The sequence below is a fragment of the Protopterus annectens genome, chromosome 10.part0 (assembly GCF_019279795.1).
Source record: "Protopterus annectens isolate FY-2018-M chromosome 10.part0, PAN1.0, whole genome shotgun sequence".
Lineage (NCBI taxonomy): Eukaryota > Metazoa > Chordata > Ceratodontiformes > Protopteridae > Protopterus > Protopterus annectens.
The window spans coordinates 1013383142-1013396637 of NC_056744.1; the positions used below are offsets into that span (position 1 = coordinate 1013383142).

General features: G+C 43.9%; 1 protein-coding gene across 1 annotated transcript in view; it reads right to left on the reverse strand.

Moving 5' to 3' along the window:
* The window catches only part of UROD (uroporphyrinogen decarboxylase), a 517137-nt gene that overhangs the window by 234584 nt on the left and 269057 nt on the right, over positions 1-13496 (reverse strand). Inside the window, exon 8 of the mRNA XM_044086832.1 lies at positions 4386-4486. Coding sequence (XP_043942767.1) covers positions 4386-4486 — 101 coding nt within the window. The remainder of the gene's footprint in view (positions 1-4385; positions 4487-13496) is intronic.

A 13496-nucleotide genomic window follows, 5' to 3' on the forward strand; every position in this document is an offset into this window, starting at 1 on the left:
CAGAGCTTGGTCGGCAGGCGGGCGAGGATCGGCTCCGAACCCATGTGTAAGAACAAAGGCGAGATTGAACACTCTCACATTGGCTAACCTTCCCCCCCAAAGGAAACCCTGGGCCTGCAGAGGCAGGCAGGGGTAGGCCGGAGTCACTGTGTGCCAGTGCTTAGCCCTTTCAGAGGTGGAAGTCTGCCCCCTAGAAGACCTGTAACCCCTAGGCCTAGTGCGACACTGTTTACTAGGGTCAGGAAAAGTCCAATTCTTAGAAGGGTAATGTCTACTAAAACGAGGAGGCTGAACTTGCAGAAAGTCCTTAACAGTTTGCACAGATTTTGCCTTATCCTCAACTTTTTCAACACCTCTTCTGCTTTGCTACCAAAAAGACTGTCCTTGTGCAAAGGCACATCCAGTAACTTAGATTTGACAGGTTCAGAAAGGGGCTGTTCCCTGAGCCAAGCATGTCTTCTAATAACAGAATCAGTGGCTGCTGCCCTGCAAGAAGTCTCCAAAGTGTCGAAACCACAATGTAGGGAATGTTTAGTGACAAGAGTGGCAGAATTCAATAAAGCAGATCCTTACTTTCCATTAGGAAAGGAACACCAGCAATTTTAGCCTTGATAGCCTCCAAAGTATGCTGCCAATACATAAGCATATGAAAAAGACAATTAACAGACCTAATAGCCAAGGTGGACGAAGTATAAACCTTTTTACCCCACCTATCCAAGGCCCTAGATTCCCTGTCAAAAGGAACAGGATTTTTAGCAACCGTGGCTTTAACACTCATAGGGTGCTGAGAAATATCTCTGGATCAGCAGTAGGATTTTTGAAAAGGAAATGATGAGAATTAGGAACTCTAATACCGGTCTGGCTTTCTGGGAGCAGGAGGAACAGAATTAGGAGTCAAAGAATTCTCCATGAAAACATCAACAACTTCCAAAACTGGAGGGATAGCCAAAGGCTTATGCTGTGGCAAATCCAAGAATTCCCTAATCTGTTTCTTAGACTGAGGGTAAGCCTGACTTTCCCATTTGAAATACTCCCTAAGAGTATTCAGAGTATCTACAAAAGAAAATCTTCTGGAAGGGATGCAGAAAGGATGGAGTCTTCTGCATCAGAATCCTCAAAACCAGAAAAAAGTTGAGAGTTTCCCTCTTCATCAGCAGAGTTACTGGAAACCACAGAATCTGAGGCAGACAAAACTTCTGGGGACAATTCCCTAGCCCTTTTAGAAGGTGGCCGAGAGCCCCTAATAAGGGTCAAGAGATCACTAGCCATTTTAATCACTTGGGACAGAGGCATTTGAGGGGAGGCCGGTGCCTGCTTTGGAGTAGATTTTCGGCAGGAGGGCCTGCTAGAAAGCCAGAGAGACTCAGGAGGTCTGGCCACCACAGTAGTCTGAACCAATGTCGGTCTGGATCTGGTCTCCGGGCGGAGAAGAGAGGCCTCAGAAGCTGGCGCCTGCTTAGCAGCTTCGGATCCATCAGAGGCAGTGAATGGTGGAGGGTCAGAAGACGAAGTGGAAGCCTGCAGTATGGAGGACTCGGAAAAGGTCCCCACAGACGCCTGCTGCTAAACACCTGTGGACTGCAGGGGCAAAGAAAGCACCTCACTGACTACCGCTGGGCCGACAACCAACTTAACAGGGACATCATCGGCTAATTTGACCCCAAGCCTGTTGTGGTCCTTTATCCTTGCGCTTCTTAGGAACATTTTGAAGTCAGGAGACTAGAAGATGCCATACCAACGAACTTAGGCCAAACTATGAAATGCTTGAACAAGATCCTAGCCCTCCGGCGCATGGTACACAGGTCGAAAGAAGCACAGATAACACAATTAGGGACGTCGTGCTCAAGGCCCAAACAAGTAGTACAGTAGGAGTGAAAATAACAGTGCGGAATCTGTTTTCCACAGGCAAGACAGTTATAAACTTTCTCTGACATTCGTTAAAGCAAGAAAAGAGGGTCCCCCAATGGGGTACTTATCTGAGGATGTCTTCAACTAAGCAGTTCTGACGTCAGGCCTAAACTGAAGTCAGCTGACATCATATACCAAGGACTTTTGTATTCTGGCCGACTGTAGGCTACCGGGAGCCAGATAACCCATTTTGTAAGGACTGCAACAGTAAAACACGATGAACATCAATAGTTGTCACCGGTAATGCAGAGTCAGAGGCCTCCAGTTCTGAGGATACTTTCAGAACTGAGGAATACTATTTCTTAGTTCTCGGTGCTGACAGAGAAGTTGGAACAGTCACTCTTCTTTTTGCCCTTATCCACAGAAGATGAGGATGAAGGGGAGGAAATGTCAGTTTTGGCATTGTCAGCAGGAGATTAGGCTTCACTGAAGGTGGAGGGGATCAAACCCTTTAAGATAAGATTGTTTAGTCTCTCAACAAGGGCTCAATGACTGAGCCCATGGAAAATACATCAGTCCAAGTGAATGGGATCCAAACAATAAATGCAAAGGGAGTGAAAGTCAGAAGATGGGATTTTGTGGCCACACTTCTGGCAATTTTAAAACCAGAAGGAGCTTTAGCTTTCTCAGCCATGTTTTTTTTTTTGTTTTTTGTTAAGGGAAAGGAAAGAAAGGGGAAAAACTATCAACAATGACAGTTACAGAAATACATCAAAGTGAACAGGGAGAGAATATCAACAATGATATTTAGAATTACACCAATGTGTATGAAAGGAGAGAGAAAGCATTAAACAAAAGGGAACAGAATGAAGTAAAGAGGAAAAACAGAGAAACTTCCAAGAATAACACTAGAAATTTACCTAGAACCAAGGAAACTCAAGAGCACTGGCAAAACGCGATTGTTTCGGATAAGTGGTAAACAAGATCGGAGGTAATTGTGAGAGAGGGATTGTAGATAGAGATGAAGCTACACAGTTTTTGGCTGGAGCGAGCTGTAGTAACAGCAAAGTCTGTTCCGATATCAGAACCAGAGCCATATGTCAAGGATAAAATGAAGATTGACACTATCAGATGGAATATTTGATAACTGGATTACTGCTAGATATGATGTTGGAAAGATCGATACTGTGTACCAACAAGGTGGAAGAAGGATCAGTACCAGGTGAACTGCCTAGCAAGTAAAGGTGATAACCTGGCTTTGTAAAACTGGTGTTGCTGTAATGGGTCTTGGCAAATGAAGCCTCAATACTGGAGTCATCATGACTGCCACTGCAGAATGTAATGGAGAAGACGTTTGCTCTTCAAATAACCTTTCCCTACATCTCTGTTTTGGGGACAAGACAGTTGGACTCAATACCTTGGCTCTTTTTCATCATGACAGCATCTACTAACTTTCCATAATAGAGGCAGCAAAGAGAATGGCCTGGTCTAATAAAAGATTTTGGTGGGAGGCGGAGTGGACTAATCTGAAGGCATAAGTGATGAATCAACATGTTGGTCTGTGATGTTGGACATCACCTGTACTGCCATCACAGAGGGAAGGTTTTAGAGGTGAGGCCAGTTTATGAAGCATTGCTTTGAATTTATTAATCACCTTGCTCTGGCCTAGGGCATGGGCCAATATCAGCAAGCCAGTGTCAGGGACTAAAACAGCCTGACCCTAGCAAGACAAGGCCTGTTCCATTAGGAAGCTCTGCTGCTTCACTCTGAAATGTTTACTTTTTGCTGGGTTAAACCCTACACACGTTGCACTGGCTGGTTCTGTGCCCATTGGTCAGGCAGTAAACAGCTTTTTTGCCCATCACTGTGCACTGTCAGCCAACAACAGGGATAGCAGGGAAAGAAAACTAGTACTGGCATTGCTAACGGGAGAGACACAAAAATGTTCAGAATGGACATTTAAAAAGTCAGAAAACAAGGGAAAAAGGATTTTTTTCAGTTTGATTTCCATGTGGACATGCAGATCAGCAAACAAACAGCAAAAGGCACTTTAAGACACTTCCTAAATTCTGCACAGTCTGAGATGCTATTAATTTCTGAACAAATTTCAACGCAATGAATTGTAGACATGGATGAAGAGGTGCATGATGAAACTGGCAGAAGTGGCCAAACAGCATAAGAAAGCTTTAGGTGCCCAAGCATTCTCCTAATGCTTGTGGTTTACACTACTTCAGCAAATCAAATTACTATACAAAGTACTTTTTTTACTGATTTGTCTCAATACAGCAATATCCAAGTCAGCTTTGTATTATATGTTACTGAAGACTTTTATCTGAAAGTACGTTTTGCTTACATGGCCACATACTGCACTGCAATGCATCTTTTCCAAAATATACATCAATGATCTGTACATACAGACAGACTTTTGGCTTGCTTTCTGTAGTATACACATCTTTAGTGCTTTAGCCTTGAGACATAACTGAAGACAGTCATATTTCAATCAGTTCACTTAAACAGTCAAATACACAAATACACACCTGGCAACTTTGGGAGAGACTGTCCAGTCTAAGCCTACAACCTCATATCCTGACTGAGACAGGTCCTCTATGGCATAATGTGCATCCTTGGCAAAGACGATCTGAAAAACACAAAAAGAATCAACCACAATCCGTCCAAGGCAAACTGGACTGCTGGCAGAGGAACAGTTAAAAATGAAAACATGTTTATATAATTCAGTTATACTATTTCACTCTTACTAAAAGTGGAAGTTATGATAATAAATGGAATTGAACACACAAAGTCAAGGAAATGTCACCATTTCTAAAACCCACACTGATGAGCACATTTGTACATTTTGAAGTGCATCTTAAGCAGTCACGGGTATTCTTTTTTAATTTTGATTTCACAACAAATATTCTTTAAATTCATTTCCAACAAAACCAGGTTTTAAAATGCATGGTTTATCTACAGACCTTTAATACTGCTGAGACATGCTAACAGTTCACATGTCAGAAAACATGAAGCTAGCTCCATGACAGAGAGTAAGCTTCATCTGTGACCCAGACAACCTGAATCAACTAGTTACAGAGGTGCTGGAGGAGCTGTAAGAGGCTACTACATGAGGTACTAATGCAGGCTTACAAAACCTGAAAGGGGAAAGGCAGCCAAAGGTACCACAAAGTACAGTTGTGTACACTTACTATAAATGTAGATGTTAGAGTGTATTCACTGTTGCAGCCATTACATTTGGGGTAATCTGCTGGCAGGTTGCCCTCAGTCGGCCTAAATATCAAGGTCTTGGGTCCTGCGTCGGTTGCTGTCTCCTCTTCCACGACATCAGGCCGTCAGGGGTATAAAACAGGAAGCCGATGCCATTTTCTTTAGTTTTTCTTGCCCCAGATGTCAGTGCCCCCCAAATGGGGAGCAAACCTATGTATGTATTATATATTATATATACATATATATATATATATATATATATATATATATATCTCTCAAGTAAATACATGCAATTGTCACAACATAAACTTTACCTTCATCTAAAAGCAAATACACCACAAAGGCTGCAGAATATAGTGAAGGAAAGAGAAGCTGTAGAATAAAGACCCGGACTGCAACAGTGAATACATTCGAACATCTACATTTATGGTAAGTGTACACAACTGTACTATGTTCTTCGTGTTTCACTGTTGCAGTCATTACATTTGGGTAGAATCTCAAAGCTATGGATGAGAGGCTGGAACTAAATAGCATTAGAAGTGGCTATAAGGCCCTGCAGAACTGCAGTGGCAAAGCCTGCCCTGGACTTGGAGAAGAGAGACAAATGATAATGCTTTGAAAAGTATGAACAGAACTCCAAGTAGCAGCTTCTAGAATGTCTTTGGTTGACACCCCTCTGAGAAAAGCTGCTGATGTAGATGCAGCCCTGGTGGAATATGACCCTTGGGCACCGGTTTACCATGATGTAAACAGCAGAAATGAATGCAGTGGCTCATCCACTTTGAAATTGTCTGCTTTGAAATAGCCTTTCCCTCTGATCCTGCAGCAAATGCCACCGGTAGCTGCTCAGACTTTCTCAGAGATTTGGTCCTGTTTAAGTAGAATCTTAGTTGTCTGTGTACGTCCAAGGAATGCAGAATCCACTCCCCCTTGTTCTGCGGATTTAGGTAAAAAGTTGGCAGGTGAATAGTTTGGTTAAGAGCCACACTGGATACCACATCAGGCATAAAGGAAGGATTGGTCCTGAGGGACACCCTGTCTGGGTAAAATACAATAAAAGGCTCCACAGCCATGAGGGCCTGTAGTTCTGAAACCCTTCTTGCTGTGACTGCCAGAAGGAAAGCTGTTTTCCAGGATAAAAAACTTTATATCTGCAGTAGCAGCTGGTTCAAATGTAGGCGGGGTGAGCTTTTCCAACACAAAATTGAAGTCCCATGCAGGAATTGGTGATCTTCTGGGAGGCCTTAAATTTTTGGCCCCTCTAAGATACTGTTTTAGCAAAGGATGAGAGAAGATTGGTGGCTCTGTGTTGTAATGAGCTGAGATGACAGAGGCATGGATTTTTTATTAATGAAAAAGATATGCTAGCATCTCAGTCAAGTATTGTAAAATCTAAGGAATATTTGGCTTTGCTGTCAGTTCCTTGTACTTGGTTCCAAGCACAAAATCTCTTCCATTTATCAGCATAAGATTTTCTAGTACTAGGCCTTCTGGCTTCCAAAATGACATCCATCACAGATTTACTGAGAGGTGTTGTTTGAATAACTACATGATCAGCCATGCTGCCAGGTTCAGAGGTTGGAGCTGATTGTGCAGGATTTGATTGTTCTGCTGAGACAGTAGATGAGGTATTTGAGGCAAGTACCAAGGAGGGAGTTGAGAAATATTCCTTAGGATTGGGCACCAGTGCTGATGAAGCCAGTCCGGGGCAATTAGGATCATTTTTGTTTTTTCCTGTCTGACCTTTAGTAGGACCTTGGGAAGAAGAGGCAGAGGAGGAAAGATGTAGACTGATAGGTTTTTCCAACTGAAAGATAGGGCATCCACTTTCCATGCTTGTCTGTGATAAGTCCTTATGCAGAATTTGTCCAGTTGATAATTCTGGGGAGAGGCAAATAGACCTATGTCCGGGCTCCCCCACTTCTTTGTCATCATGCTGAAGACTTGTGGATCCAATTTCCACTCATGAGGGTCTATGTTTTTGCTTAGGTCATCTGCCAGAGCATTTTGTTTTCCGGGCAGGAATTGAGCTTGAAGATGTACTTGGTAAGTCAAGGTTGTGTCCCACAATGCCATGGCTAGTCTGCAAAGGGGGTAGGAGTGTGTGCCCCCCTACTTGTTTATGTACCACATAAAAGTGGTGGTGTCCATCTTTATCAGTAACTGTCCTGGATGAAGTAAGTCCTTGAAGGCTGTCAGGGCATTCTGAACAGCTAACATCTCTTTCTGGTTGATATGCAGATGTATTTGTTTTGGGCTCCATATGCCCTGAATGCATCTCCCCACCAGGTGGGCCTCCCCAAGCATAGTCTGATGCATCTGTAGTTAGGGTTTGGTTGGCAAGGGGAAGAGTGAAAGACCGTCCCATGTTCTGGTGACATGTCTCTGCCCACCAAAGAAACTCCTGTTGTAGGCAGGGAATGAAAGGTATCATTGTTTCCAGACTGTGACAATGTTGACTCCATAAACTTTTTAGGTACCACTGTAGTTTCCTCATATGCAGTCTTGCATATGGAATCAGTAGAATGCAGGATGCCATGAACCCCAAAGCCTGTAGAATTTGTCTTGCAGATAGCTGGGTTTTTGTTGCCATCTGTTTGAAGTAAATAGTCAGTTGCCTTTGTTTGTCTGGTGTAAGGTAAGCCATCTGGGCAGTTGTATTCAAGCTTGCACCCAGGAATGTAATCTTTTGAGAGGGTACCAGTTGTGATTTCTTTTCGTTAATTGTATACCCTAGGCATGTTAGAAGCCTTTTCACAAATGCCAGATGTTGAAGAAGAATGTCCTTGTTTTCTGCTTGAATGAGACAGTCGTCCAAGTAAGGACAGATTTGTATACTTCTTTGTCTGCAAAATGCAATTACTGGTGACAGGCACTTTGTAAAGACTCTGGGCACAGTAGATAAGCCAAAGGGCAGTGCAGAGACTTGGTAATGCATAAAGCCAGCTTTGAATCGGCGGTATCCTCTGCACAATTCCCTTATTGGGATACGCAGGTATGCCTGAAGTCTAGAGTCACTAGCCATGTATTCTTGCCCAGCATGGGCAGAAGCTGCTGCAAAGTCAGCATTTTGAATTTTGGTATGTCCAAGAATGTGTTCAAAAAAAAAAAATCGATAAATCCAGTATTGGTCACCAGGCATCGTCTTTTCTTGGTACCAAGAACAGTCTTGAGAAAAACCCTTGTCCTTTTTCCTGTTCTGGTACTGGTTGAATAGCCAACATATCCATGAGGGACGTAACTTGTTTCTGTGCCTCTGCCCATTGATTTTGTGGCAGATCTGGCCAACCATTTGGAATTGGCAAGGTATGGAAATGAAATCTGTAACCCTGGGATACAATGTTTAATACCCACTTGTCCTGGGTTATTAACTGCCAATTTTGAGCATGAAGTGCTAGTCTTCCCCCTAAGGGGGCTGCCAAATGATAAGTGCTTGGTGATGGCAGAGGGAAGTCATTGAGACTTTTTACTGTAGGGTTGTGCTTTATTTCCTCCAAATTTGGAGGTAGAGACACCCCATTGTTTTGACCTGTAAGAATCCTGTGATTGGTAAATAGAGCCCTTTGAGCACCTGGATTTGCCCCGTGAAGCTTTGTCGGACATAGGAAAGGACCAATTTTTTTGTAGGCCAGTGTCTACTGAATCTTGGTGGCTGCACTTAGTCTTTTACCGTTTGCATAGACTTAGCTTTGTCTCCCATTTTCTTTAAAACCTCTTTTGCCTTATTACCAAACAGAGTATCATGCTGTAAAGGTGCATCCAACAATTTAGCTTTAACATGATCAGGCAAATTAATCAAAACCACATTGCAAAGTATGCTTTCGAACCTGTTCTGCTGCATGCAATAATTCCTGCAATTCTTTATTTTCCACACATTCAGAAATCAACATAATTTTCTGTTTCAATAATCCCATAACATGCTGTTGATATTTAAGCATATGAAACTGGCAGTTTAAGGCCATAATTGCCAAGGTTGCAGACGTATAAACCTTCTTTCCCCATCTATCCAGCGCCCTGGAATCTCTATCAGAGGGGATAGGATTTTTAGCTGTTGAGGCCTTTACACCTTTGGGACCTTGTGAGATAGTTTCGGGGTCAGCAGCAGGGTTTTTCAATAAAAATGTGTGCGAGTCAGGAACCCTGTAATATCCGTCTGGCTTGCTAGGAGCTGGAGGTAGGGAATCAGGAGCCATGCTTGATTCCGAAAACACATCAACAATGTCCAATACAGGAGGTATGGCCAAAGGCCTATGCTGAGGAAGAAGGAAATCCCTAAACCTCTTTTTTGATTCTGAGAAATCCTGACTTTCCCAATGAAAATGTTCCCTTAAAGTATGCAAGGTTTCTCCAAAAGAATAATCTTCAGGAGGAGATGCAGATGGGATGGATTCCTCTGCATCTGAATCCTCATAGGGTGGTATAGAAAACTCCTGATCAACCTGATCTGAAGATTCATAACCAGTGTCTTGCCTAGGCCTCTTATCTGAGGGAGGGGGTTGGGAACCCCTGATCAAGGTAATTAAGTCTTCAGCCATTTTGATAATTTGTTTTTTTAGACAGAGGCCTGAGCACGTGGCTTATGCATTGGTTTTCTAGCCTTAGAAGCTGCTTGTGTCTTTGTATTTGAAGCTGGCGTCTGTTTTATATAGAAATGTTGAGGCCTGAAAACACCATCAGAAGCCGGTGCCTGCTCAGTGGCTCCGGACCCATCTGAGGGAGAGACATACAATACTCCGAGAATCTTGCGGCATGCCGGTCTCTACATGGGTCTCGGTAGAGGCCTACAACTCCAAAGTAGCGGGTATCGAGGGCTGCGAAAGCACCTGAGTAACGGCAAACTGGCGACTGGCTTAGGAGAAGCTTCGTCTGTTTTGGACCTCGACGGTCTGTCTCCGTCCTTTTCTTTGTGTTTTTTGTGAACTCTGGTAGGTGGATTGCTATCCAACGACATTTCAGGGTAATTAAATCTGTTCCCCAAATATTTTGAAGCAAAGCTATACCGACGCTTAATAGTGCATTGGTTAAAATCTAGCACAAAATCAACAGCAAGGCACATTATGATCTGGGCCTAGCAAGGAATACAGTACAAATGAAAATCCTTATGAGGTATTTGCTTCCCACAAGTAATGCAATTATTAACTTTTACTGACATCGGTATGGAGCAAGAAAAAGTTTCCCCAACGGGGTACTTAGCTTTAATTGAAGACTTCGGTTCTAAAACTTGAATGCGAAAATTTCAGGAGTCAGCCGACCGGCACTTGCGAACTGCTTCTGCTTCGGGCACTGCGTGGCAAGAAAGACTGAAGAAAATGTCGACGGCTGCATGTTTTATACCCCTGATGACCTGACGTCATGGAAGAGGAGACGGCAACTGACACAGGACCCAAGACTTTGATATTCAGGCCGACTGAGGGCAACCTGCCAGCAGATAACCCAAATGTAATGACTGCAACAGTAAAACACAAAGAACATCTTTATTGAAGTGGTTTGGAATGGGCTTTACAGTGTCCAGTTCCTTCCACAACTGAGAGGCTATAAGGTTCACTAACGGATCTGCGGGAGGGGAGACCCAGGAAGTAGAGGGTCCTGTGCCAAATGCCTAAAGGAACACCGATTCATCCAAGGTAGGTTTCTGGGCACACCACCGCCCCTTGCTGGCGAAGGAGTTCCATGATGTCTCCAAAGGAGACATCCTCAGGGGGGTGACCAAGGGGAACCTTCCCCTTCCTCCAAAATCGGTGTCTTTGGTGAGTGACTCCAGTTGGGAAGTGTATCCTTTTGCATGTGTGTTGGCAAGGGATCTCAGTGGGAATCTCTGTGGAGGACTCACCAACGTCCTGCTACTCCCAAGCGGAAGCTTCTTGAGGCAAAATGGTGGCAGGATGGCTGGAGCCATACCCGAAACAGAGAGTCGGGGTGGAGTCCGTGGACAACATGGTCAAGGGTCTCAATGAAATCAAGAGAACCCTCTACATCACATCGAAAGCCAAAGGGGAACGGACATCCTGAAAAAGGCCAATAGGAGCTGTCACCTTCTGACCCAATGGGGGAGCCAGAGTCGAGCCTCCAAGTGCTGAGATACCAACAGGAAGGCTGCACTCCAACACATTCGGAGCAGACACCAACCCCTCGGATCATACGCCGAGGCTACAGCTCCGAGAGCTTGCCGGATCCAACCCGCTCAAGGTCATAGCCAGTGTCAAGGTACTGTCAGCACCAACCCCTCAAATTCGAGAGTCTTCAGATCCAAGGGCTCCAAAACTGAAGGTCAGATCAGAGAAGGAGTAATCGGGGTGAAAAAGGGCTGCGTATTCCCCGCTCCGGAGGGAGAGGGGGCAGGAAAGACTCCCATCTGAATCTGGGCGTGGATGAATTTCCGCATCATCCTGTCCATCAGCGCTTCACTAAGGTTCCGGGTGGAGCGGGAGGAAGAGGTGACTGACACCGGCCTGGGAGGGTGGTGAGGAGAAGCCTACACCGGCGATTGGATCTGGGGCTCCTCCGGCTCTGGGGAGAACAGAGTCGGGGAGACTCCGGTCTCTGAGCCGACCTAGATTTAGGTGGAGGGCCATTTGCAGCCGAGCAACTTGAAGATTATTTTCTTTGCCTAGCCTTCTTAGAAAATTTTCCCCCCATCCCCGGGCCTCTTCGAGGAAGTTTCGAGTCCCCGAGGCCGAGAGGTGGTTGAAGCAGAAGCTGGGGGTGCAGCGACTTGAGTCCCCGAAGAGGGAAGGGGCCCTTAAGTATTAATTTATCCCTCCTGTCCTTCAGTGCCTGGGAATTAAACCCAGCACAGATGGAGCAGGAGGTCTGAAGATGGGCTGCCCTCAAACACACTACCCACAGAGTGTGGCCATTGGCTGGGGAGAGTTTATGGCCACACACTGTACACTTTCTGAACCCTGGCTTGGGAGTGTCAGACATTTCCCCAAAACAGGCCCAGCACACTCACAAGCACTCAAACCACACATGCTAAGAAAAGGAGGAGATAATTTTTTTTTTTTTTTTTTTATAAACCGACAACCATGCGGAGGAGAGGTAGACAGCAGAGAGGAATATTAGATAGAGAGAGAGAAGATTTAACCCCAAAAAAGTAACACTTGCCACACTTTCTATGCAGAGAGCTCAGACCACGATGCAGACCTTACAGGTGGAAAACGAGATCTGAAGAGAGGAAGGAGAGAGGGCATTGTGGGTAAGGGGAAGAGATTTGAGCTCAGATCAGATGCTGGATATGCGGCAGAGTTGGATCCGTGAATCCACAGGTTGAAGATCAAATGAGGACAACTACTTCAGATCAGTGGTTGTCCCATACAGTTCTGTCTTCTGGGGTAACACCATTATCTCGCAAGTAAGCTGCAAACAATGTCAAAAACTGCAAACATGATATCTGAATACATTCCTCTCTAGAACTAAAAAGGAACACTAAAATTGCTGTTTAAAAAAATCAATGCTTATTTGTTCTCATACAAATTTGCCAGCCACCTTACACTCAAATCCTACCATGCTACTACAGAAAATATACTATTTTATATTTATAAAGTATGGCCTACACCTTATACCTTTGTGAAGCTCACAATGTTAATATTTTTCAAAAACTCTATATTAAATATATCAAATATCAATAAGCATCATTGTTTATGCTTACCCTCAACTAATATCCTAGTCATTACTAAAACAGGCATAATTAAAAACCCTGAATAAAAACTATCATCTTATTATGCTAAAAGCCCAACAGACAAGTCTTTACACCTCTAAACCATCACCCCACCCACTAATGGAACTGGCACCTTCCTCTTAGGAACATAGGAACAATACCAGGCAAACAATCACAGGGACCATATTAAGCCTAGGTACATACACCATTAAGCAGACACACAAAGTTCCTGCTAGCCTTTTGGAGCATGCAATATTGCGCACCTCCCAAACAGAGAAGGGGCATACATGGTAACTCAGGTGCATATTTTATCTACCCAACCAATCACTACGACCAGTCTGAAAGGTAGCCAAAGTGGCACTTTGACCTGCAGGGGTAACTTATTTCACAGTCTAGGAATACACTGTGTTAGGACCTTATCAGTTCAACAAGCCTCATTTATTTTTTGATCAACTACATTACAGATGCAAAGAGACAGCTGTCCCAAGAGTTAAGGTAGAGGACTGACTTCTCTTCCTTGTTATTTGTGTAAAATGAGAAAAACACAAATGTTACAATATTAAGCAGCAGTAATAAACAGTCCAAAACTTCAGATGTTAATTCTTGTTATATGAGGCTACGGAAGAAACAAACAGGCTTTGTCACTAGAATAACTCGGCTTTAAGTTATGATAAACTATTTTGTCCACCAATTGGACTTGTCAGATCAACTTTTCAATAACAGCACTAACCCATGGAAAACTAATATATACATTAAAAGGACAAAGGATCAT